This window comes from Leptodactylus fuscus, chromosome 5 (genome assembly GCF_031893055.1).
Source record: "Leptodactylus fuscus isolate aLepFus1 chromosome 5, aLepFus1.hap2, whole genome shotgun sequence".
In the NCBI taxonomy this organism is placed as follows: Eukaryota; Metazoa; Chordata; class Amphibia; order Anura; family Leptodactylidae; genus Leptodactylus; species Leptodactylus fuscus.
In genome coordinates this window covers 69,290,020-69,317,316 of record NC_134269.1, presented here as the reverse complement: position 1 = coordinate 69,317,316, position 27,297 = coordinate 69,290,020, and the positions used below count along the sequence as shown (strand labels likewise).

The 27,297-nt window shown below is 38.5% G+C and overlaps 4 protein-coding genes across 4 annotated transcripts; all 4 read left to right on the top strand.

The window, feature by feature from the left end:
- Nucleotides 1-2,612: 2,612 nt before the first annotated feature.
- On the top strand, nt 2,613-3,548 carry LOC142204506 (olfactory receptor 5V1-like). The gene has a single exon (XM_075275821.1). The coding sequence runs from the start codon at nt 2,613-2,615 to the stop codon at nt 3,546-3,548; it is 936 nt and encodes a 311-aa protein (XP_075131922.1).
- Nucleotides 3,549-11,328: 7,780 nt separating this feature from the next.
- On the top strand, nt 11,329-12,273 carry LOC142204505 (olfactory receptor 2B8-like). The gene has a single exon (XM_075275820.1). It carries the CDS (start codon nt 11,329-11,331, stop codon nt 12,271-12,273), a length of 945 nt encoding a protein of 314 aa, XP_075131921.1.
- Nucleotides 12,274-17,834: 5,561 nt separating this feature from the next.
- LOC142204504 (olfactory receptor 5V1-like) lies at nt 17,835-18,770 on the top strand. The gene has a single exon (XM_075275819.1). The coding sequence runs from the start codon at nt 17,835-17,837 to the stop codon at nt 18,768-18,770; it is 936 nt and encodes a 311-aa protein (XP_075131920.1).
- A 5,454-nt stretch (nt 18,771-24,224) lies between these two features.
- On the top strand, nt 24,225-25,163 carry LOC142204503 (olfactory receptor 2G3-like). The gene has a single exon (XM_075275817.1). The coding sequence runs from the start codon at nt 24,225-24,227 to the stop codon at nt 25,161-25,163; it is 939 nt and encodes a 312-aa protein (XP_075131918.1).
- Nucleotides 25,164-27,297: the final 2,134 nt, after the last annotated feature.

Genomic DNA, 27,297 nt, shown 5'->3' with positions numbered 1-27,297 from the left:
AAAAAGTTTGGTGGGATAGCAAATGTGTATGTGTATGTAGTGATACAGACAATGTGATGTGTTATATAGTGGAAAGCTATATGTAAATGTGAGTGAGTAGAGTGAGGGCTACTCCTGAGGTGACAGTAAGGAGTGTGCAGGCAGGTTGAGGCAGGAAATGCCAGGCAGTGTGTGTGAGTCTATAGCTGGGGCTAGGAGTCCTGCTTTTGTGAGTCTCCTGCTAGGAAGCCATGTTGTTTAGTGGCACCAAAATGGGAAAACTATGTTTGTGGAAAATTGCACGCAAATCCATCCAGGCGTTTTAGTGTGATATTAGTAGGATATACAGGAGAAGGAGTGATAGTACATAGCTCTATATACAGTATATATATATATATATATATATATGTAATATACAGGAGAGGCAGTGATAGTACATAGCTGTATATACAGTATATATATGTAATATACAGGAGGGGGAGTGATAGTACATAGCTGTATATACAGTATATATATGTAAAATACAGGAGGGGGAGTGATAGTACATAGCTGTATATACAGTATATATATGTAAAATACAGGAGGGGGAGTGATAGTACATAGCTGTATATACATGTAATATACAGGAGGAGGAGTGATAGTACATAGCTGTATATACAGTATATATATATATATGTAATATACAGGAGGGGGAGTGATAGTACATAGCTGTATATATATATGTAATATACAGGAGGAGGAGTGATAGTACATAGCTGAATATACAGTATATATATGTAATATACAGGAGGGGGAGTGATAGTACATAGCTGTATATACATGTAATATACAGGAGGAGGAGTGATAGTACATAGCTGTATATACAGTATATATATGTAATATACAGGAGGGGGAGTGATAGTACATAGATGTATATACATGTAATATACAGGAGGAGGAGTGATAGGAACATAGCTGTATATACAGTATATATATATATATATATATATATATATATATATATATGTAATATACAGGAGGGGAAGTGATAGTACATAGCTGTATATACATGTAATATACAGGAGGAGGACTGATAGTACATAGCTGTATATACAGTATATATATGTAATATACAGGAGGAGGAGTGATAGTACATAGCTGTGTGTTTGGAGTGAGTAGAGTGAGGGCTACTCCTGAGGTGACAGTAAGGAGAGTGCAGACAGGTTGAGGCAGGAAATGCCAGGCAGTGTGTGTGAGTCTATAGCTGGGGCTAGGAGTCCTGCTTTTGTGAGTCTCCTGCTAGGAAGCCATGTTGTTTAGTTGCACCAAAAGTAGCCTGTGACTCAATCCTAAGGGAAAACTATGTTTGTGGAAAATTGCACGCAAATCCGTCCAGGCGTTTTAGCGTGATTGAGGAACAAACATCCAAACTCACAAACATCCAAACACACCAACTTTCACACTTATAATATTAGTAGGATTTTGTTAATTTATTGCACATTTTCCCTCCATTCCACATTTTATGAACAGACCAGTACTATAAAATAGTGTCATAATGACCCAAGTGTCTAAAACATCTCCATATCTATCATTTTATGTGTTTGTTTCATGTGTTAAAGTGGAAAATCCCTTTAATATTATTTCAATATTATGTAACTGAGCGATCTAAGATTAAAGTGTGAAAACGTTCCAGAATGAGATGAAAGCCAAAAATACCCAGCACAGTAATAAATTGTTGTTCAGTATAAATATAGGGCCATATCTATGAATGATGCTTTTATACACACATGGCAGAAAGCAAGACCCTGCGCCATATTCATCAGAGGAGCCATGTTGTATTAGTTATTATGGGGCATTATAGGAGACCTTGGCGCACAGAGTTTATACATTTCCAGAATGGATCTTGGTTATCACATCTGTATAGTAAAAACGGGTTTCTTGTAACCAATTATAGTCCAGATTTAATTATCTTTTAGACATTTTTTTATAATTCAGACTTACTTACTTTGCAGGAATAAACCTGCAAAGCCTTTTTGTGGAGAGGTCACTGAGCTGTTCCTTCTATTTTTTGGACTGCTTTATAAAAAAAAAATGCGGTGTTTTACGGTCCCTATGAAAATATTCGCAGCAGACATGCTGTGAGTTCCAAAAAAATATTTTATTTTTCCTGGAAAATCTGGAGAAATGTGATGTTCTGCAGATATAGACAGAACAGTGACATTCATAAGGAGTGCTGACTGACACCAACACAGTCCTAAAACAGGTCCTAGTACACTATTCTATGCTGCTTTCTTTACTTATAGAGACAACAGCAGTTAGCCTCATGTTGGATGACGCCATGTGTAGACACAATATAGTGGCTAATATAAAGCTCCATAGATAATGTCTCAATAATAATAATAATAATAATAATAATAATAATAATAATAATAATATAGCACCTGCGATTACATGATAGCTTAATACCTACAATAATCTAATCACAGTACTATTCAATGTCAGAATAAGACTGCAATGCAACTAATATTTGTGATAAAAACTGGGAAAGAGAAAAGCAAAGGAATAATATACAGTAAGTAATAAATTCGAGGATTTCTAGCTTGTACGATTTATGTCACTAATATCAAACACAATTACCCTTTCAGACCCTCATAATGGTAACATGGAATATGACCACGGTGGACAAGTTCATCCTTCTGGGGCTGACCAGCAGGCAGGACCTGCAGATATTGTTATTTATTATATTTCTTATCTGTTACATTGTTTCTATGATTGGTAATATAGTAATAATTTGGATCAGTACCATGAACCCCCGACTCCACACTCCAATGTACTTCTTTTTGAGAAATCTCTCTTTCTTGGACATCTGCTATACTTCAAGTGTTGTTCCTAAAATGCTCATAAACTTCTTATCAGTAGAAAAATCGATTTCTTTTAATGCTTGTTTTACCCAGCTGTTCGTTCATCTTTCTCTAGGAGGCACTGAGTGTTTTTTGTTGTTGGCAATGGCCTATGACCGCTATGTGGCTATATGTAGCCCCTTACACTACACTAATATCATGCATCCTATTCTGTGCAGTAAGATGGCAGCAGCCTCTTGGTTTGGAGGCCTAATAGACTCAGTAATACACACGGTATATACCTTACAGTTACCCTTCTGCAACCTAAATGTAGTGAACCATTTTTTCTGTGAAACCCCCTCACTGCTCGAGCTGGCTTGTGCAGATACATCTCGTAATAAGACAGTGCTTTTCGTCTTTGCCATACTGGTAGCTTTTGCCCCATTTTTTTTTATTCTTATTACATATGTCAATATACTTTCCAGCATAATGAAGATTCGCACAACTACAGGACGGAGAAAAGCCTTTTCCACTTGTGCTTCACATGTTCTTGTGGTCACCTTATTTTATGGCACCATTTTCTTTATATACTTGAGACCTGGAACTGTTCATGTCACTAACCAAGACAAAATGGCCACCTTGTTCTATAGTGTTATAACCCCAATGCTAAATCCTCTGATCTACACTTTGAGGAATAAAGATGTAAAATTCGCACTGAAGGAAACCACAAGAAAGAAAACTGCATTATAAGACATCTGACTTTACTTTGGTCTCATCAAATGAATGTGTAGGGAAAAATGACCTCAAGATTATCATCATTACATTCCCTCCTGCTCACCCTCTATATAGTGCAGCGGCTCCATTCAGGGTCTTTGTAATAGATGAAGTTAGCCAATCTCTGTCACTTCTATGGATATTAGATGGAGCAGCAGCATGCTGCATGATCATTACTCCATTTAGATTGGGGACCCCCAATATAATGATCGGTGCTGGTCTCTGTGGATATTTGATAAGTTGATAGTGTGGAACAATTCACTTTGAAGGGGTTTTCTTGACTAAAAAGGTTGATGACTTACATTAAAGAAGATCTTAACAGATTGATGATCTGACACGAGGTAGTGCCATCAGTCAGATGTTCTCAGCAATTCAGAGAATGGAGTTGTCCTTTGTGTGTCGGCGGAAGTGGAACTGCAGCTTGGCTCCCAATCAAATGAATGGGAGCCGAACTGCAGTACCAGGTTTGGCCACTACACAAAGAACAGAACCGTCTGTTTCCAACTCCTTATCACTTTCTGAGAACTGATAGGGATGCTGGATGTGGTATTCTCACCAATCTGAAAATAACCTATTCTTAGGACAGCTCATTAATATTACTACCCTGAAAAATTCCTTTAAGTTCATTAAAATCCTATAAAATAGCTAAGGTGTATGTCTATGTCAAAATGAATTATTCAGAATTAGAAAAAAGAATCTGCCTTGTTTTCCAGAACAGTGCCAATATTTTTAATCCTGGAAACCTCTTTAAGGTAATGTGGAACAATATTTATCCCACTAGTGAATGATCAGTGGCTAGGAAAATAATATATGAGCATTGGATGAATATCTACAGTATATCCCCACAATCCTCATAGCTGGCAGGGCTGAACTGCAATACTGGAAACTGTAAAGGGACATTCTCTATGCAGCATTACCTATTGTGAATGGCCAATATTTGAAGATGAAGATCAATGACAAATGAAAGTTTTATTGTTCATAATTGACCATTGATCAACGCATTTGGGCCGATAGATAGGAACATTGATTTCTGATTGCCAATGAGGACAGATTGCTAATAATATACTATGTGTACAGGGTTCTAGAGTGCTGAAGCATCTGATAAAAGCCAATCTTTTAAAAACATATGTCATTCTCAAGGATAGATAGATAGATAGATAGATAGATAGATAGATAGATAGATAGATAGATAGATAGATTAGATAAAGGGCAAACAATTTTGACAACTTTGTGTAAGTAATCCAGAATGAGGTGACTACTTACAGAGATTAAATTCAAGATAGATAAAGTAGATATGTAGATAAAATGAAATTTAATATCAATATCTCTTTAAATAATTCTCTTACGGAAATGTATAATAAAATTATATAACTTAGATTTTCATTAAAAAATGTTTTGAAATATTGATGTTTTTATGTGACTTGTCATAGAACAAAACAAAAGTTTTTACAACAAGCACTAAACACATATGATGGTCATCAGCAATCAGCTCATCAACCCTGGGTATGGGATAAGCATCAAACTTTGAAATCTCATTCAATTTTCTAAAATCATTGTAAAACCTCCAAGTACCATTAGGCTTTGGTATCAAGACAATTGGGTTAGACCACTCACTTTTGGACTCCTCAATCACTCCCAACTCCAGCATGTGTTTAACCTCAGCTGACACCACCTCCCTACGTGCCTCTGGTATTCTGTAGGGTTTGAGGTTTACTTTCCTCCCAGGTTCTGTCTCTACATGGTGCTCTATCAGGTGTGTACGCCCTGGTAGATTAGAGAACTTCTTCTGCAGGAACTCCCTTGTCTCTGGTTGCTGGGGCACTGAGAGGGTCTCATTCACACGGACTGGAGGGATTGGTGGCAACGAATCACCCACCTCTGTATTTGAGGCCACCCTCTGGTTTCAGGGCTTAATGAAATTCACATGGTAGATTTGAAAAGGCTTCCTTTTCCCTGGTTGGCGAACCTTATAGTTGACTGGCCCTACTTTTTCCACAATTTCATATGGGCCTTGCCATTTCACTAAGAACTTGCTCTCCACAGTAGGCATTAAAATAAGGACTCTGTCCCCTGGGTTAAACTCTCGGACTCTGGCAGAATGATTGTAAATTCTGCTTGGGGCCTCTTGTGCTCTTTGCAGATGTTCTTTTACAATTGGCATGACTGTTGAAATGCGATCCTGCATTTGAGCTACATGCTCTATGACACTGCGGTATGGGGAAGCCTCAGTTTCCCAGGTTTCTTTGGCTATATCAAGTAAGCCCCTGGGGTGTCTACCATAGACTAATTCAAAAGGGGAAAACCCTATAGATGCTTGATAACCATGAAAAGGTCCAATGACTTTTATTCTCCACTACTATTTACAGCAAGGGGGAAGCTTTTTAAATGAGTTAGAGAACCCCTTTAAGAAAACTAGAACCTTTGCTCTGTTGCACATTGCTTGCTCGTGAGCAGGGCAAGCATATGCTTTAGGTTTTTCTCCATGGTAATTTAAGCTAGGGCTTTGGTTGCATTACAAAAGATGACTGGGTTGCCCTGTGATTCCTTCAGTAATGTTGGTGATTGGAATTACATTGTGATCCCTAGTGTTCCGTGACCACCACTTCTAGTCACAATAATGTTGAGCAGTGTTCGGCTGGAAGTAGCTGTAGCAATTTTTATTGCTTATTGTGTACAGCTTTTGTGTGAAGCTAGTAAAGTGTAGAGATCAGAGTGTGGCAGGAAAGCTGCTTCCAAAGCTTAATCTGTGTGTAGTATGAAGTATAACTACAGTATACTGCCTTAGCTAGGCCACTATCTTTGCAACTGAAGTGCCATTTGAATTCCCCATTCTCTGCCGATTCTATCCCAGTCTACACAGCAAAGCATAAAAGTGAGATGTAGAAACAGCAAATGTCAGTTCATCGCGTCTGCTGTAGTGTTCAGTGTGAAAACGTCAGTATTTCAGTCATTTTAAATAGATACTATAAAGTATATGATGCAGATATTATAGAAGGGGGTCGGTAAAAAACAAAACAAGATATAACGTACATCTTACAACCTATGAAGAAGATCACGTGAGTAAAAATTCAACTTACCTATAAAAATATCCATTTGAAAAAAAAATGAAATGAAATAATAATGAATAATTTTACTTTTTATTCAAACTTTGCCATATAATCTCTTGACTCATCAGAGACAAAAAAGAAATCATAGAAAGTCTCAAGGGAACATGAAGGATTACAAATAGTACCTGTACAAACCCTACTCTGCTAGAACTTCATGAACATGGCTGATGAGAGGACTGCATTATATTATGAGACTGATATACTTGAGAGGGATGTTTTACTCTGATACATGTCTGCTATAATATAAGTGAGAGGACAGAAAATGTTACTAAAGTAGAAGGTAAGGATATTGTCTCAGTCTGTGTCTAGGGAACCTTGGCTTCTGCAGCTATGGAAGTACAAAATCTTCAATATTCCTTTTTATTGTGTTAGTTAAATCACATTCAGACTTGTCAGTTATTTCTATAGGGCAAGTTCACACACGGTAGATTTGTATATATGTGGCCTTGTAGAAATCCATTCAGGTAATGCATAAACAATCCCATTCAGATGTAGGAAATTGATTTTTCAGCTACAGATAGTTTGGCAATGAACCTGCTGTGTGTGAACAAACACTAAATGGAGCCATTTCTGCAGCATGTGCATGGACTTTTAGAAACCTCATCCAGATGTGTAGGTTAGAATTCTACCCCAGAAATATCTACAAATCAGAAATTTCCTTTCCATACATTATCTGTTAATTTCAGATTTTTAATGGATAAATTCTTCTTCCAATAACGCTCTTGCCTTTTTTTTTTTTTTTATAAAACTTCTCTTAATATATATATATATATATATATATATATATATATATATATATATATATATATTATAGCCAAATACCAAGCAGTGTCAGGCTATAGTGAGGCTAGATAAACATCACTCTTAAAATCTATCAAGTCAGTTAAAATTATAACTGGCAATTTTAGACAATTGAATTCTACACTAGTCAGGAAATGTCATAGATTGTATATATAATGTGCCAGTATTGTATGCAAACGGAAAATATATATGTTTCAGCTCACCATATATCCACTTATAAACGCATCCTGGAGAGACCCGGATGCAGCTGGCGAGTTTTACCTTCATCAAGTGCCAGTTTTGTATATCTATGAAAGAACAAAAGGACGGCGCTCTCAGGTCCAAAGGAATTTATTCAAAAGGAAGATTGCACAACGCAAAAACAGTTGCCGCGTTTCGGGTTGGAACCCTTTATCAAGTGCGTAACTAGTTAAAAACAATAAATATAGTATATGTATAAGAAACATAAATATACAAAGACATAATTTAAAAAACAAATTAGCTTGTCAAAGAAAAAAACAACAGACCTCGACATTATTAGGCAAGAAAATCATTTACCTATAAACCCAGAACCTATAAACAAATCCAAGGTATATTATATGAATTCTGAATTAAACTCAGGTGATGTATTACACATCTTTAGTCATAGACAAACTATTATATATTAATCATATTATTCATACTCGAGATAACTATAGATCCTTAACATCCCATATGTTCAGTGACTATTATTATATTTCATTAAAACAAGATTCCAGCAATAATATTGTCTTACCTTCACTAATCGAGCTTCACTCAAGCTAGGAAGAAATAAACCTTATCCGGAACACTACTTGGCTTATTTAACCGTACCGCTCCATATGCCACTTCCGGGTTAGATTCACACTTCCGGGGGAAAAAGATGCGGTCCAAGCTGGAACGCATACTCATTAGCTAGATGTTACGAGCCTCTGTACAAATTTTTTCAGCGGAATGTTCTATCACCACAACAACACGGGCACTCCGCCCGCACCGGAGAAACCAGCAGTACGGGCTAAGAAAAAACGGTGGTACGACCTATAATTATCAAGAGTCGTATAGCTAAGTATGCAAATGTAAATAAAAAATGAAGTAAAAGGAAGTCATGCGGTTCAACCTGGAACGCATGAACTTCTGCGCATGCGTAAAAAGACAATCTGCTATACGAGTCATCTAAAAGAATTCATAGTGATGATATATGCCTAGGACGTAACATAAAAGTTTAGAAAATGATTCTATAATTCGAAAACATAAAAATCAATATGATTACATACTTAAAAAAAATATATATATATATATATAGCTCACCATGTTCATGATATACTCGATATTGGTACATTAAATTTCTATCTGACTATTATACAAATTAAAAATGAAAAATAAATTGAATAATTTAAATAATTTAAAACATGCATTTCAACCAATTATGTGGACCCTTCCCTAAAAATACACCTTTTAGTTAACAGTATACATTTGAAATGACCAAAAAAGATTATACAAGGTAACTCATCTGTTTACATCCTCAGTTGCGATATTAAGGCCTGCTGGATGTAATGTATTAAATTTAAACATCCAGAACATCTCTTTTTTATTTAGCTTACTCAGTCTATCACTGTTACCCGGGGGAACCCAGTCAATTGGTGTTACCAAGAATCCGCTGAAGCTTTTGTTGTGATGCTCAGCTGCATGCCGCGACACACTATGTTTCATGTAACCGTTTGTAACATTCGAGCGATGCTTGTTGATGCGCTCGCTTAATTGTCTAGATGTTCTGCCTATATATTGGAGGCCACACGGGCATTCCAATAAATATATTACAAATGACGAAGTACAATCAAGATGGTATTTTAATCTAAAAATTTCGTTGGTAGTGAAGCTACTAATCTCACATACTTTATTTCTAATTGATCTGCAGCACTTGCATCTATTACGGTTACAACGGAAACTCCCTCCGGAGGATGTATTAGTTGTTACGGAGGTTGTGTTGGATGACCGTAATTTGCTGGGCGCTAGAATACTTTTGAGCGTTCCTGCCCTTCTAAAGGTGAATTTGGGTCTTATAGGAAGTGCCCGTGTTGTTGTGGTGATAGAACATTCCGCCGAAAAAATTTGTACAGAGGCTCATAACATCTAGCTAATGAGTATGCGTTCCAGCTTGGACCGCATCTTTTTCCCCCGGAAGTGTGAATCTAACCCGGAAGTGGCATATGGAGCGGTACGGTTAAATAAGCCGAGTAGTGTTCCGGATAAGGTTTATTTCTTCCTAGCTTGAGTGAAGCTCGATTAGTGAAGGTAAGACAATATTATTGCTGGAATCTTGTTCTAATGAAATATAATAATAGTCACTGAACATATGGGATGTTAAGGATCTATAGTTATCTCGAGTATGAATAATATGATTAATATATAATAGTTTGTCTATGACTAATGATGTGTAATACATCACCTGAGTTTAATTCAGAATTCATATAATATACCTTGGATTTGTTTATAGGTTCTGGGTTTATAGGTAAATGATTTTCTCTCCTAATAATGTCGTGGTCTGTTGTTTTTTTCTTTGACAAGCTAATTTGTTTTTTAAATTATGTCTTTGTATATTTATGTTTCTTATACATATACTATATTTATTGTTTTTAACTAGTTACGCACTTGATAAAGGGTTCCGACCCGAAACGCGGCAACTGTTTTTGCGTTGTGCAATCTTCTTTTTGAATAAATTCCTTTGGACCTGAGAGCGCCGTCCTTTTGTTCTTCCATTGGTGCATCCTCCTGGTTTTTGACCAGTGTTATAGAGACGTGCTGCCACTCTCACTCTGACGAAGCCTAATCTTGCTTAAAACGGTGTTGTGAACGGAGTCACAACCCGATCAGGTGAGAGGCCACCAGGTCCTGAGTTCCTTTCATAAATAATTCATCTATATATTTATAATAGACCATCTACACTATAAGTGTGCTCGGTGTCTCTCTATTCTCTAGTTTTGTATATCTGTCACCCCAATCTGCCATGTCCTGTTCCATTTATTGTTTCAAAAGAGGTAAGTGTGGCAGAGAAGGGCAAAAACTTCCCCAATTTTTTTTGTAAAATTGTACATAAAAAATTACAACTTTTGTCATGTCTTGTACCAAAATGCTTTATAGTTTCTGTACAAGATGTCTTTGGGTAAGACTTCTGTGAAAGCCAACTTTGCCCTGCATCCCATCATAGGTAACCCCACAGGTGGAAACGGAGGTGGAAAATTAAGAGGAATTCCTCTTCTGTTTCCTCCATGTGAACTTACTGTTGATTAGTTTTTTTATTCATCGTACAAATATGTAAAACATATTTTCTGACTAGTAGACTGTAAAATATACATTATATTACCATCAGCAAGAACATCCACTACCCAATACTTACAAGTAAAGGATGTACAGTAGTATAAGTGTGCCTTTATAAAGTATGCTTACAATTGGTGTACAATAAATGTTAGTTTGTACTCAATAACAATGAAACTTCTGCCATAGAAAATGTTCAATGCCTGTTAATTCGAGAGTCCATGACAGTACAAAACTCTACTATAATCTACAAACCAAGTCTAAGAATAAGCAGCTGTATTCTACCAGTGCCAAAGGGCACAGCTGCTAATGGTGCTGTGTACAAAGATCTCACCTTCTGTATATCCTTAAGCAATTTATGCTAAGCAACAGCCTAAGCATGTTCAGGGTGAGCTCAGTAAATAAAGAGAGATTTAGGATAGCATGGATGACTCCATAATGAATAGAACTAGAATAATCTACTAATACAATAATATATTAATCCAGTATAAGTACTTATCATATAAATGTTTCACTGCAGCATTCCAAGACTATTGAAAATGATGATAAGTAATCTCACCACCGTGGATGAGTTCATCCTACTGGGACTTACTGACAAGAAGGACCTACAGATATTGCTATTTATTGTATTTCTTATATGTTACATTGTTTCTTTGCTTGGCAATATAGTAATAATTTGGATCAGTAGCGTAAACCCTCGACTCAACACTCCAATGTACTTCTTTTTGAGAAATCTCTCCTTGCTAGACATCTGGTATACATCAAGTGTTGTTCCTAAAATGCTCATAAACTTTGTATCAGTAAGGAAAACCATATCTTTTGATGCTTGTTTCATCCAGTTGTTCATCCACCTCTCTCTAGGAGGGGCAGAATGCTACCTGCTGTTGTCAATGGCCTATGACCGCTATGTGGCTATATGCAGCCCTTTACGTTACACTAATATTATGAATCCCGTCTTATGCATTAAAATGGCAGCTGCATCTTGGGTTGGTGGTATATCAAACTCAATAATACAAACATTTAATACATTACAATTACCTTTCTGTGGTCCAAATGTAATAAATCATTTCTTCTGCGAGGCGCCCATACTGTTAGAGTTAGCCTGCAGAGATACAACCTTTAATAAGACTATCATTTTCTTATGTGCTATAGTTGTAGCCGTTGTCCCTTTTTTCTTCATTCTTATTACATATGTCAATATACTTTCCAGTATAATGAAGATTCGCACAACTACAGGACGGAGAAAAGCCTTTTCCACGTGTGCTTTGCATGTTATTGTGGTCACATTATTTTATGGCACCATTTTCATTATATATTTGAGACCTGGAACTGTTCATGTCACTAATCAAGACAAGATGGCCACCTTGTTCTATAGTGTTATAACCCCAATGCTAAATCCTCTGATCTACACTTTGAGGAATAAAGATGTGAAAGTTGCACTAAAAGAAATTAAACGGAAGAAGATTCTGCAAGAGAAGAAATGATGATGTGTGGAAAATGGATAGAGAGAGGATTTCTCATTTTTTGTATTAGATAATGTACAGAGAGTAATAAAATACATATACAGAGAGGCTGCCGAATGTCACCGAGTCCAGCAGTCCTGTAGACATGCGGTCACTGCTGCAGTTTTCCTATATATAGAAACAGAGAGCAGCGGTGATGGGAGCCACAGCGTAAGAACAACTCCTTAAAAGAGGGCATTTCACGTGGCATGTCCAATTCAGCACACTGCCAGTTTTGCAGGTATATGCCCCAGTGCCAGAGATATCAGTGCTGGTAGTTTCGGCTATCGATATCACTGCATTGTCAGGCTACGCTGACATTTGCTCTGGAGTCTGTTGGAGAGTCCACCAAAAATCGGCGGAGGAAAAAGTCCCGTATGAAGGAATTTTTACTCTGCCGTTTTCAGTTTAAAAGTTAGGGACCCCCGACAGATTCCATTATAGTAAATAGGGTCTGCCGGGCTTTGTGTGTAACCAATGTTTTATTATTGTTCCCTAACAGACCCAAAGAACAAAGATGTAGTACGAGTGTGAACCTAGTGCTAGAAGGTCTGGTCTCACAGATCAGCGTTATCACTGGATGTTAAAGAAATCCTCCTGATGGTAGTCTTCCATAGACTTCCCCACCTCTCAGCAATGACACTGGACTATTAGGCTGGCACCTCTGACACTGATATCTCTGTCATTTGGGCACATACCTGCAAAACTGTAAGGGCACTGAATAAAACACACCATCAACTTTACAGCGGTATATGACAAGTAGAGGACATGAAAGGTAGTTTATAAACTACTACATACCCATAACGTGGCACTGGAATTTATGTGTATGCACTGGAGGTAAAGAATAACTATATTAAAAAACCTAATTACTATATAGTCAGCTATTTATTATCAATACATGAACAACATACTGACACTTCTAGTCGTATGGTTTGATGGTTTGAAAATCTTGCATTTGTTGTGTTTCTCTGTGATAGTTTTTGTGTCTAGAACATAGATGATGAAGTAAATTGAATACTGATGTAGGGTCACATTTAAAGGGGTTGCCCAGGATCATTCAAGTGAAATACATGCAGCCCTGTTACTTACCTGAATCCTGCCCTCTGTCACATTGATGGGACTGCTGCAGTCAGTCACTGCTCCTAGATGTATAGCACTGAGAGCAGTGGTGCCATCAATATACCATCACGGCAGCAGCCACTCTGTATACCAAGAGAGGGGCAACAGTGACTGACAGCCCGATGCAGGAATAGAGAGAGCTGGATGTAGGTAGGTATGCATTTAAATGCCTACATTCAATTCTATGATCCTGGACAACCCTTTTAAAAAAATTGGTTTCCCCGCGAAGAGGCTGCATAAGGACACTGGTGGTTTGCTTTTAAAACCCATTCAAATGAATGGGTTTTAAAACTGACCACTGGGAAGCCGTTCTATGTTCAGTTTCTCCAGGGTTTAGGACGGAAACCCGGTAGAATGACACAGCGCACAGCGGAGCAAGTGTGAAGGTCCCCAGTAATCCTGACCTTTAGCCCTCACATGAGTGGTATAGCCAATCAGTGGCAGCACGGTGATGTCATGTTTGAACAGAGCGTCATCAGTCTGCTACTGATAGGCTGACACACGTGGGCAGAATATCAGCAAAGATCGGAGACCTGAACAGAGACTCCACTGGATCCCTGCCTGAACAAAGAATTTTAACGTTTATTGCATTATGAAATGAAAACTCCAGCAAAGATGACCAAGGACTGTTGACAAGCTAGAACCACACATCAGACAAGAATGGGGCAACATTCTTCTACAAAAACTCCAGCAACTGGTCTCATCACTTCACTTCCTAGACCAGGGTTCAACAACCTTCGGCACTCCAGCTGTTGTAAAACTACAACTCCCAGCATGCATACTTGCTCTGCTGTTCTTGGAACTCCCATGGAAGTGAATGGTGCATGCTGGGAGTTGTAGCTTCACACCTGCTAGAGTGTCGAAGATTACTGACCCCTGTCCTAGACATTTACTGACTGTTGTAAAAAAAAAGAAAAAAAGAGGGTGCTACACAATGGTAGACCCAGCCTGCCCCAACTTTTTTGAGATGTGTTGCCATCAATATCTAAATGGATTTTTACAAATGAAATGGAAAACTTTCAGCCCATGACATGTTCTATTGTGAAGAAATATGGTTATATAAGGTTTCCAAATCATTACATTCTTGTCATTACATTTTACACACCCAACTTTTTTTGGAATTGGGGTTGTACAACAACTCTTCAGAAATGGATAGCGCAGGTGAATATAAGAAACTTTGTAACACATTTTTAATTAAATAAATTTCCTTCTCAAACTAAGATGCTTTTGACATGGAAATCTATAAGAGGGGAAAAGGAGGCTGATGATAAAGCCATAGACATACAGCAGCTACAAAGCTCTGCTACTCTGTGGGTGAGAGAGCTCTTTTGACACTGCTTAATCTTACATTCACTTGCCCTAATTTTTAGGCTCTGTTCCCACGGAGAAACGCACTGCTCATTTAGACATGTAAACACGTGTCAGAGTGCAGTGCTTCAAAACAGATCCCATTTACTTCAATGGGTGCCGGCTTACGCGAGCTACCCATTGAAATCAATGGGTTATAAAGCCTCCTATTGATTTCAATATGCCTTAATCAAAACTCTAAAAAAGAAGTCACTTTCCGATCATAAATTCTCTTTACATAGATTTGCAAACTTTGTAAGTTTACTTTTGCAGCAGATGTGAAGTTTGAAGTCTGATCCCTCAATTCCATTGAGGGAAAGAATAAAGAAAGACGTCTTCAGGGAGTTGAGAACAATTATAAATGATGGCTCCTGTAGATGGTGAAGACATTGCTGAATAGGACAGGATTTTAGCAGAATACAGAGAGAGGGAAAAGAAAGAAAATCATGATTTGCTCTTTGAACTTTGCCTTTTTTGGTCAACTGATCACTATGGATCCAACTAATGATTCTAAATTGTGTTCAGCAAAATGTTCTGAAAAGTAAAAGGTAAGGGAATGGATGTTTGATGTCTTAGAGTTTATATTAGATCCATGCCTGCACTTTGTCCATTTGTTTAACTTCAGGTCCAAGGAAACCAGCTAACCACAGGAACAAAGCATTGTGAGAGCTGTAGATTTACAACATATGAAGAGATATAGGTGTTTTGTTATAGATATAGGTGTTTAGTATGTCTTCTCCACTATCTTCTATGCTAGCTTCACCCCTGCATTGGGGTTTCTGTTCTTCGGGTCCATTTGCAGGACTTTTCTCTCTGCAATTTTCAAACAGAATGGAATCCCTGAACGTAGATGTGAACCTGGCCTTAGTCTGTTTACACTTGAGTTCTTCTGCCAGGTTTCTTTGCTTTTTTAGCATAGTATTCAGGCAGTCTGTTATGATGCAACTATTCTTCACATCCAAAGAGCAGAAACTATGGTGAAGCCCGAAGTCAATGGGATTGATCACAGCCAACATTAACCCACTTTCAAACCTAAAAATACTATTTTTTTCCTAAGCTGAAATAGACATTTGTAAAAGCAGGTGTTTCTGTGCAATAAGGTCATGTACACATGCGGCAGAAATTTCCATGTAGACTTTGCTAGAGTTTTAACCCTTCTAGATTGCAATGAGTAAAATTAATAAGAAATAGGTAAGGGATAAGACATGATGTGAACTTGGAAATCTCCAAGGATTCTCTGAACTAGAAGGTTCCTGTCATCATGATGGAAAGAAACGTTTCTATAATGTTTCTATAATAGCAGACTTAGTGTCTCATGTGACATACATTGCTCATATGATTCTGCCATTGTGCCTATAATAGTGCCAGCTACATTCAGGAAATAGAAACTGTGAAAAAGGCAGAATATTTGGTGCGTGGCAGTTTCACACTAAAAGCTGCACCTTTTTATCCTTGTTCTGCCATTTTTGGCACCTTCTAATGAAGTTGGTGGGACATGGATGAAGTGCAGGATCAGAAAGGGTTTCATGTCCAGACCACTTCAGAAATTTCATGTCCTGAAATATTCTCCACGTCTTTGCAAACTTCCTGAGATGCATCACAGAGGCCTGTGATTGTTAATAATTGTGTGAACATCTCGTGTAAGCGAACCCCAGATTAAGAGAGGCATGTAGAAAGCCACCTTAGTGTGTGAAGATAGATATATATATATATATCCTAATGTCTGGGGACATTTTTTAGCCTCTGGTAAATGCCTTGCCATCATTGTAAGCCAAATGTATTGCTTAAAATTTAGCACATTTAAGCCCATTTTACATGGTGAATGTCAGGCAATGTGCGAAGGTAATAATATACAGTTCTCATAGAGCTGCCAAGGCTCAGTGCAGGAGACTACAAGTCCCTAAGGATAATCTGTAATAAAGCAAATCTTACAATGCCTTTACTCTCTTACTTTATTATATGGCAAGTAATATAATGTACATTAGTGATTTTTTAAAAAAATTTTTTGAACAGAATCCGTAATGGAGACCTTGGAATCTGAATAAATATTGGTTAAGTAATAACCTAATGACTAGAATAATAAAAGTAACTTGCATGCATTCTGTCATTCATATAAACACAATTTTCTTTCAGACTATTCACAAGGAATTACACCACAGTGGGTGAATTTATCCTTCTGGGACTAGCAAAAAGCAAGACAAGTCCATTTGTTTAACTACAAGTCTAAGGGTCTGTTCACACAATGTAACGCGGCATTGATTCTGACACGTAAACACATGTCAGAGTCAGCGCTGCAAAACAGTATCCCATTGACTTCAATGGGTTCCATTTAGCACGTGTAACATATTGAAATCAATGGAAGGCTTTTTAACCCATTGATTTCAATGAGTTACCCACGCTAAATGGAACCCATTGAAGTCAATGGGATACTGTTTTTCAACGCTGACTCTGACACAAGTTTACGTGTCAGAATCAACGGCGCGTTACATCGTGTAAACAGGCCCTAAGAAAACCATCTAACCACAGGCCCAGCATTCTGAGAACTGTAGATTTACAACATATGATGAGATATAGGGGTTTTGTTTGTATGTGTTCTACACACTCAACTCATCCGAGGTCCACTATCTTTTAGGCTGAGTTCACACTTGTATTAGTTCTTGTGCTTTTCATTGTATTATCTACCAAATCTGACTGGAAGTCTGTAGTAATTTAACTATTCTTGGCATTCAAAGAGCAGAATCTATGGTGAAGCCCCAAGTCAATAGGATCGATCAAGCATTGTAGGCAGGAGTTGTACAAAGGATCTGGAGAGGTCAAGGCTCAGGGCAGGAGACTACAAATTACCAAGGATAATCTGTAATCCAGCCAATATTACAGTACAATGCCTTTACTTCCCTACTTTATTACATATGTAATATAATTTACATTTATAATTTGTTTTACATTTTTTGGACAGAATCAGTAATGGAGTCAGAATAAATACTGGATAAGTAATATCCAAGAATAATAATAGTACCGTACCTTGAATATATTCTGTATATACTCTATAAACATAAATTTTCTTTCAGATTATTGTCATGATCAAAAGGAATATGACCACTGTGGGTGAATTCATCCTTTTGGGACTAACAAACAAGCAAGACCTGCAGATATTGTTATTTATTGTATTTCTTATCTGTTACATTGTTTCTTTATTTGGTAATATATTAATAATTTGGATCAGTAGCATAAACCCCCGACTAAACACTCCGATGTACTTCTTTTTGAGAAATCTCTCCTTCTTGGACATCTGGTATACATCAAGTATAATTCCCAATATGCTGAAAAACTTCTTATCCGTGAAGAAATCTATATCATTCATTGCTTGTTTCACCCAAATGTTCATCCACCTCTCTCTAGGAGGGGCAGAGTGCTATCTCTTGTTAACAATGGCCTATGACCGCTATGTGGCTATATGTAGCCCCTTACTCTATACTAAAATCATGCACCCTGTCCGGTGTATTAAGCTGGCAATTCTATCTTGGGCTGGAGGTTTAACCAACTCAATATTCCAAATAGTCTATACATTACAGTTACCGTTCTGTGGTCCAAATGTTATTAACCATTTCATCTGTGAAGAGCCCATCTTGTTAGATTTGGCCTGCAGAGATACATCACTTAATAAGACGCTCATATTCATCTGTGCTATACCGGTAGCCGTGGTCCCCTTTTTTATAATTCTTGTGACATACATCTATATAATTTCCAGCATCATGAAGATCAGCACATCCGGGGGACGTAGGAAAGCTTTTTCAACTTGTGCTTCTCATGTCATCGTGGTTAACTTATTTTATGGCACCATTTTCTCAATGTATTTAAGACCTGGAGCTACTCATGTTGCTAACCAAGACAAGATGGCCACCTTATTCTACAGTGTTATCACACCAATGTTAAACCCCCTGATCTACACTTTAAGGAATAAGGATGTAAAGGAAGCATTGAAAGAAACCACAAGGAAGAAGAATGTGTTATAGGTTTGACCCAAGCAATTCCTGAAAACCTTGACCATAATGATCAGAAGAGAGTAAATACAATAAATGAGGCCATCAACTTGTCATTGGCGAAAACCTGTTTTCATCGACTATAACCCCTGTCCATAAGTGTATATGGACATCTCAGAGGAGGATTCTTTGTTTAAGACCCTAATCTGTGAACCACATCAGATGTTTGTCCTGTATCTCTAAGACATCTCTGCTCAGTCTTTACTGCCATTTTTTCTTGTACATCTCTCAAATTCAGCCCCAGCATACACAGCCATCCCACTCCTGCTGCAGATTTCTGCCATTTAACAGACATATCAAGCTTCACCACCAACTGACTGGGATCTGTAGGTCAGAAGGGTGTCATAAACCCTCGAGTGCAGGTGCACATTGTCACGATCTATGCCCCCACCAAGGGACTGGGCCTGATTTTTTTAGCATCTACTCCAAAACTGAACATCTTTACTAACAAAGACATTGCAATTTCTCAATAAAGTTCTTAAATCATTCCAATGGTTCTGACACCAAGTTTTTGTAACAGGTTAACTAAGATGGTGAACTATATAGTCAATTATATGACTATAAGCACACCAGAATATAATAATGTGTTAATATACTAAAGATGTTTAATACATGAAGAGAGATAATACTTAGCTACAATTACCAGTTTTTACAAATACGCAATAGTTCTTTACACAAGGAAATGGGGGACCCATTGCATGTACTACCATACACCCATCTTGTCCATTGACATTCAAAGGATAGAGTTTTATAGTCCCTTTGGAGCGGGGGGTGAGGGGCCCTTCCTAGATGTATAACTCATCATATGATCATTTATGGTACAGGAATGTGTACACAGGAATTGATACATATATCACTGAAATGAGGCATAGGGTAACCGATGACAAATCAATTACAGAAATACATCAGTAAAATATCCACAGATGGACAGTAAAGACCAGTGGTATAATGATCATAGTTGCAGGGAGTATGACCAGGCCCGGAGGGGTACGGGGCTCACGGTCAGCTGGAAATGGCTGGGGACTACCATAATGTTCGGGGAAAGCCTTGCTCTCCAACTGCTATACATATTGTTAATGGAAAAGGGCCTGACTGGGCTCCTTTCCATTAAATGCCAGCCCAGAGGAAGTGTATAAGAATAAAAAAAATACTTATACTCATCTGTCCTGGGCTGAGCATCCGCTCCAAGGCTCTTCCTGCGGTAGATGCTAAATTCTAGTGGGCTAAAGCATCTTAGATGACGTCATGTGTGTGCAGAGCTATTCTGGATTGTACAGGACAGTGCGGTGTTACACAGGAAGGAGGAGATGCTGGGAATGAGACTGTTGGAAGGTAAGGAGGAGAGAAGAGAACGTGTGAGCAAGAGGGGGACATCGGGGTGCAGGCTGTGTGTGAGCAAGTGGGGGGAATGGGGGTGCAGACTGTGTGTGGGCAATGGGGTATATGGTGGTGCAGGCTGTGTGTGTGCACAAGAGGGGAGGAATAGGGGGGAGGGTTCAGGCTCTGTGGGGGTGGGCACTGTTAGCACAGAATACTGTGTGGGGGCCACTGGTGAAAACATAATACTGTGTGAGGGCCACAGTGGAGCATGTAATATTGTTTAGGAGCCACTATGGAGAACATAACACTGTGTAGGGGCCACTGTGGAGCACATAATATTGTTTGGGGGGCCGCTGTGGAGCACATAATACTGTGTGGGGTCCAGTGCGGAGCACGTAATATTGTTTGGGGGGCCACTGTGCAGTACATAATACTGTGTGGGGTCCAAGTATTGTTTACATGCCTGGCGCTGCACGGCTCACTCACCATATTCTTGATAACTGCAGTTGCGGGTAAAACAGCTGTATCTCTTTCAAGCCTCTGAGATATCACTTTAACGCCCGTAATCACCACTATCAAGAATTCGCTCTAGGAAGGCGGTAGGGGGCCCCGGACAAAAGTTTGTACCCAGGCCCACAAGACGTTACGCCACTGGTAATGGCTACAGACTGCTACAGACTATAAAACATTAACTATCATATCACATCAATAAGTCTGATTTTGTGGAACAACCATGTCCTATTACACTAATTACTAGAACTGCTGATGCCTGAGAAACATTTGGCCAAAGTTGACATGATATTGCTAGTTTGTATCAGTTGGTCTCTTGGTGTCACAGTATTTACATGCTAGGTTTCGGCTTGTTAGCTGAGTCCATTGAGCAAACTAAAGTGCAGCACGTTGTGGAAGACTTCAGGGGTGATTTGCAACAGAAAAAAAATGGTTTACATGCTTAACCCTTAAGTACTATCATGCTGTCTATCATGCACCTTCCAATCTTTGTTCCCCCATAATTCTACATTCCAGTATCTGATCAGAAGCTCCACCCACAGACCTTTCAACCAATAGAAACAGAGCGTGTGGTGTTGATTTGGTGGAGACTTGTTCAGTGCTTTGTTAGTTATGATGACATGAAGATCTGCCGGTGCCTCAGAGACACACCATAGTAAGTATGTAACTTTTTTTTTTTTTTTAATGATAATGGCCATACTGCATAACTAATTAACTCATTGAATTAATTCATTATTGTGTTCCCACTTATAGATTAGAACCTGTTGAACTCTGCACCATAATGATTATACAACCTGGTTCTTCTCGTCCTAAAGCAGCCAGAAATTAATTTTTAGAAAATTTTTTGCTTTTTATAATGCAAAGCCAAAGCAAATTATATTGTAAGGTTTCTATATGAATGTAGGAAGTCTAAGAGCAAAATAGAGAATTGTTGTTTTAAATTCAAAAATAGAGGAATCCCACAGACACCTTCATAGTTCTTATGTGAGAAATCCTGACCATAGTATCTAAGGGTTACAGCTTCAGTTCTTAAGCGTTTTAGACCCTAACAGTTTCTGCATCTTGCCCAACAAGGGGGTAGGGATTGCCCAAAGTAGGTGGGGCTTAAAATGCAACAGAGTGCGCCAAAATTTTGACTTGCCAAGTGGCCAACCCATACCCCTATTCCTGAGGGGATCTGGATTTATCTGCAGGGAAAGCACCAGGTTGTCACTTCTTGGGGTGATGCCAGTATTGGGGACAGTTCAGCAACTATTTAGCTGGCAGTGTAGATACAAGGTAGTGTAAACACACACAATGGCAAGGCTGGCAGCACAGGTAACAGAGATCGGGAAAAGGTCAAAGTTCAATCAGAAGAGAATGGCTGCAAGCAAAGGACAAGGTCAGGGAAATAGCTAAGGTTGAACACAGTAAATCAAGCAGTACACAGAAACACCTTAGCTTAGTGACAGGAGATGAAGAACAATATGATCAGGTCGTGTGACAAACTACTGTACATTATACACCACTTTGCTATAATCTTATATATGAGCCCTGTGTGGGGGACAATTTGTTTGATTTAACTCTGAAATCCTTAAGGTCGTCTCAATAATTTGGAATCAGTGGTAGAGATGCAGCTCGACAGCCCTCTGGTCCATGGGAAATGAACAAAACAAGCAAAAACTTTAATAGTTTTGCCTTTTAGGAGATTTTAAAAGAAATAGACACATCTGTGCGGCCAGACACTGATGAAGCAATGTGGAGATTATCATATTTTTATAGATATTCAAATCAGCCTACAAGTGCACTGGGGGCAGGGCCTGATTTGCCTACAGACAGTCACAAATGGTCTGGCTCTTCTCTGGAATCGATGCCCATGTGTTCCCCTTTTTCTGTGATTGACATTTTTAGCCTCTATCTGCATTGGCGGTCTATAGGCCAAACTAGTAAAGGAAGCCCACCCCCTGTGCACTTGCTTTGTATATCCATAAAATAATGATTATCTATTTGTGGCCACACAGGTATGTTTCCACTACATAAGGCCCCTACATTGTACGATTATTGTTTTAGAGGCATTTTGGATGTGACAGATTCCCTTTAATAACTCGTATATGTACATTCTGTGACATGCACTGGGGTAAAACTTTCTTACTTCACTTTTAATAGCAGTTTGACATAATCCCTCTGGTTATATAAAAATACCTTAGGGAATGTAGAAGGATTATAAATGATGGTCGTATTGTGAACGCCTGCTCTGCTCACATTAATATGGCTGCTGCAATGCATTATGATAGTAGAATAGTTGTTGGCATGTCCTTATTCTACAATATCTCTGCAAGATTATAGAAATCCTATATGTTATAGTATTACATCAGTTAAGCATGAATCCATAAGACTTCGAAGTTATATGACATCACATCACAGGTAACTATAACATACCTTGTTAAAGGGTCCCAGGAACATTTCCATAATTAAATTTGCGATTAATAGTTAACATTTTAACAAATATAAACAAACATTTTCTTAACCATATTATTGGCGACTGCAGGAATACAGGAACTTGCTATAGTCTAGCTCTTGTCAGAAACCCAGCCATGATTGTCCATGTGGTAGCCGTCATGCTGACAGTCAGGTATAACAAGGAGATAGGCAGACAAATAGTAAAAATCATGCCCTGGGCACTGGTAGAGTTTGTGCTACTTCTGCCAATAGATATTGCATTGCTGGTACTCCTAGTATAAAATGTTATGGCTTTATGGGGCAGTTATTTTCACATAGGTGATATGGGTGTTGGATAACCTTGTAGGTCAACGCAATAATTTTCAAAAGCTGTGCTTGTGCCCTGTGTTTGGTTACTGTACAGTGCGATTATTGTGCCTTGTGGTTATTGTACAGTGTGGTTTTTGTGCTGTGCGATTATTGTACATTATAATTTTGTGCAGTGTTATTATGCTGTGTGAATATTGTATAATAATTCTTGTAGAGTGTGATTGCGCAGTGTGGTTATTGTGCTTTGCAACTATTGGCTAGTGTTGTTGTGCAGCGTGGTTATTGTACAGTATTATTAGGCAGTGTGTAGTGTTATTATAGTGTAATTATTGTACTTTGTGGTTATTGTACAGGGTGATTAGTGTGCTGTATGATTATTGGCAGTGTGGTTATTGTGCAATGATTACTTTTTAGATATAATACAATATTGGATAGAACATTGGTTGCTTTGGTGGAAAACCCCTTCAAATCTGTGTGGTACAATCCATATAAATTCAACATACAGAAAGTTATGATGCCTACATGAGAAATATCCAGAAAATTAAACAGGGAAAGTGTCTGCCTCTCTGAGATTGTAGAGATTTTCTTTTGAATTATAAGTTTAAGACCGACACACAGAATACCATAGTAAAGCACATTGACAACGTTAGTTGGGGGTGGAATTTCCCTTTAAACCCACACCTATGCTTGGGATTTGTAGTTCCACATCAGGAAAAACAAAACCGCAATTCACTTACCCAGATGTTACTAAAATCTTATTGAATGAGTTAAAAATCATGAAATCGTATACTTTTGTCATTGCTGTCATTTTATTGATACAAAGCTCTACATTACTTTGAGCCTTCTGAAATGGTCCCGGGAAATTCCAGCACCGTTGTGGAGTTCATCCTTCTCGGACTTACCAGCAGGCATGATCTGCAGATACTGCTATTTATTATATTTCTTACGTGCTATATTGTTTCAATCATAGCCAACATGTTAATAATTTGGATCAGTTACATACACCCCAGACTCCATACCCCAATGTACTTCTTCTTGAGAAATCTCTCCTTCCTGGACATCTGCTACACATCTTGTGTAGTTCCTAGAATGCTTATAAACTTCTTATCAGTGAAGAAAAGCATATCATATAAAAGTTGTGTATCACAAATGTTTATCCATATGTGTCTGGGAGGTACGGAGTGCTTTTTGTTGCTGTCGATGGCCTATGACCGCTATGTGGCTATATGTAGCCCCTTACACTACACTAATATCATGAATCCCATCTTATGCATTAACTTGGCAACCATATCTTGGGTTGGAGGCTTAATAAACGCCATAGTAAACATGGTATATACATTACAGTTACCTTTTTGTGGGCCAAATGTAGTGAACCATTTCTTCTGTGAGGCGCCCACACTGTTAGAGCTGGCTTGTGCAGATACATCTCTTAATAAGACTATCCTTTTCTTCTGCGCTATAGTTGTAGCCGTTGTCCCTTTTTTCTTTATTCTTATTACATATTTCAATATACTTTCCAGTATATTGAAGATTCGCACAGCTACAGGACGGAGAAAAGCCTTTTCCACTTGTGCTTCCCATGTTATTGTGGTCACATTATTTTATGGCACCATTTTCTTTATGTACTTGAGGTCTGGCAATATTCATGTCTCTAACCAAGACAAAATGGCCACCTTGTTATATAGTGTTATAACCCCAATGCTAAATCCTCTGATCTACACTTTGAGAAATAAAGATGTAAAACTAGCAGTGAAGGAAACCAAAAGAAAGAAAACGGTTACTGAATAGCTGACCAAGTTTCTCTAAGTCATTGATATCCTTATTATACCTTATTATATAAACTGACACAGGCCGTGGCTTCATCGGTTATCCTAGTCCTCTGTTTCTTCACATTGTGTTGTCACTAGTTGGTCCATTCTGTTGAGTGTACACAGAATATACATGACAGTAAAATTACTACTAACAATTACCATCCCACGACATGGCACCTCTAAAAGGTTTGGGATACAGTAGGCAGTAAGTCAACAGTCAGGTTTTGAATCAGGAGAAGTGGGCAAGCACATGGGTCAGAGCAATTGCACAACAGCAAGTTTTGTGGGATGTTTCCAGACGTCAGTACGTGCCAAAACTGACCCAAAGGACAGCCGGGTCAACCAGTTCCAGGGTCATGGGCTCGTATGACTAGCCCATGTAGTCCAATGCCAAGAGAAGATCTACTGCAGCACAAATTGAAAAAAACTATGGCTGGCTAGGATCAGGGGTGTGGCTGTAGGGGGTGCAGAAGTATCAATTCTACAAGGCTCTGGAGCTTCAGGGGCCCAAAAACTTTTCTACAACATAAGTTGACGCCAGTATTATAGATACCCAACGTTAAGTGGGTGCCTAGGAACTTCAAGTTACGTCTCTGGGTATGATAGAAAGGTGTCAGATGCAGGGTCAGTGCAACCAACTACCAACTCTATTGGGAGGCTTTTTTTTTAGGCGGATTCAGCGTCAGAATCAGCGCCAAAAAACTCCATGTGCACTGACCCAAACTGCAGCACAGCTCACTGCTTTGTTTCAAAAACAAACTACAATTGTGTGGACTTAGCATCCTTGTGATACTCTTAGTATCCTTTTCTATCTGCTATTCTGAGCTTGTAGGTGTTCTTTCTTGTAATATATTACTATAGTATCCATAAAATAACCAATGAATTTCTATGGAAAACTGCAATTGTTGAAGTACATGTCAAACTTTCAATATATTTGGTATAGGACTAGTGTTTTTCCATGGAAACCAAAACTGAAAATGTTGTGAAGAACCCGCAGTTTCCATCACACTATATGAACCGGGTTCTTTAAATCAATATCTGACAGTAGTGGCCAATGCACTAAAATGTGTGTGTAAATGCACAGCAATACAGAACCAAAAGGGGGGGGACTCTTCTAAATTGTACTGCAACATTTTATAAAGACTGCAAAAATGGCACCTATGGATTGCGATCTTTACACCGAGACCTTACAGAAAATCAGGGTTGTGGGCTCAGTAGGCCAAAACACTCCTATTTTTCCAAAGCAAGATGCAGCATAAAGCTCCTCTAGCTCACCAAAAAATATACATATCTTAAAAAAAACCAAAAAAACTAAATATGTATTGTAAGCCAATGGCTGGTCAGGTAATGGAGGGGGTGTACATCTCACCCAGAGTACTCAGGTGGGGGAGATGAGAATACTCTAGAAAGACTGGTTCTCGGCAGATAATTCTGTCTGCTAAGGGTTACTTCAAAGTTACGGTTACTGGGCTGGATTTTTAGGAATGGCAGGTAGGTTGGTAGTGGGACTTGTCATTCCACCCCCCCCCCCTCCCTTCCTCCAGTCCACACTTTGGGGGATGATCCAGCAGCGACTCGGCTGTTGAGAGTCTCCTCGTCAAGGAGGCTTAAGAAGTTGCTCCAGCAGCAAACTTTGTGTCCTGAATGATTCTACTGGCTTTTGATTTCTGTTATTCTAGGTGAGGTAACCTATTCTATGTTTAGTTAGAGCCTAGCCGGGCAGGTATTTTTGTATTGTTTCCTTTTGTTGCTGCACTACCTTTTTGAGTGAAAATAAACTCTCCCTTTGTTTATGGACTAAAGAATCTGGACTTGTGTTTCTATGCCATCCCACCTAGCAACCCCAAACCCTGACAGTATCTAATTATATAATATTTGTATCAACTTAATTTTTATTTTGGTGTTGGTAACTTCCCACGCCTCCCCCTATTCCACAGCCCTGAGCAAAACAATGGTGCGCACAGTTAATACATTTGTTGAATTTTGGTACACTTTCATACCTTATACAAAGGTGAAATGTGGCTAGAACAAAGACGTTGACTAACAAACCCCCCAAAAATCAACTTATTGACTTTTTGGTGCAAATCTTGCCTGAATTATGGCCCATTTAC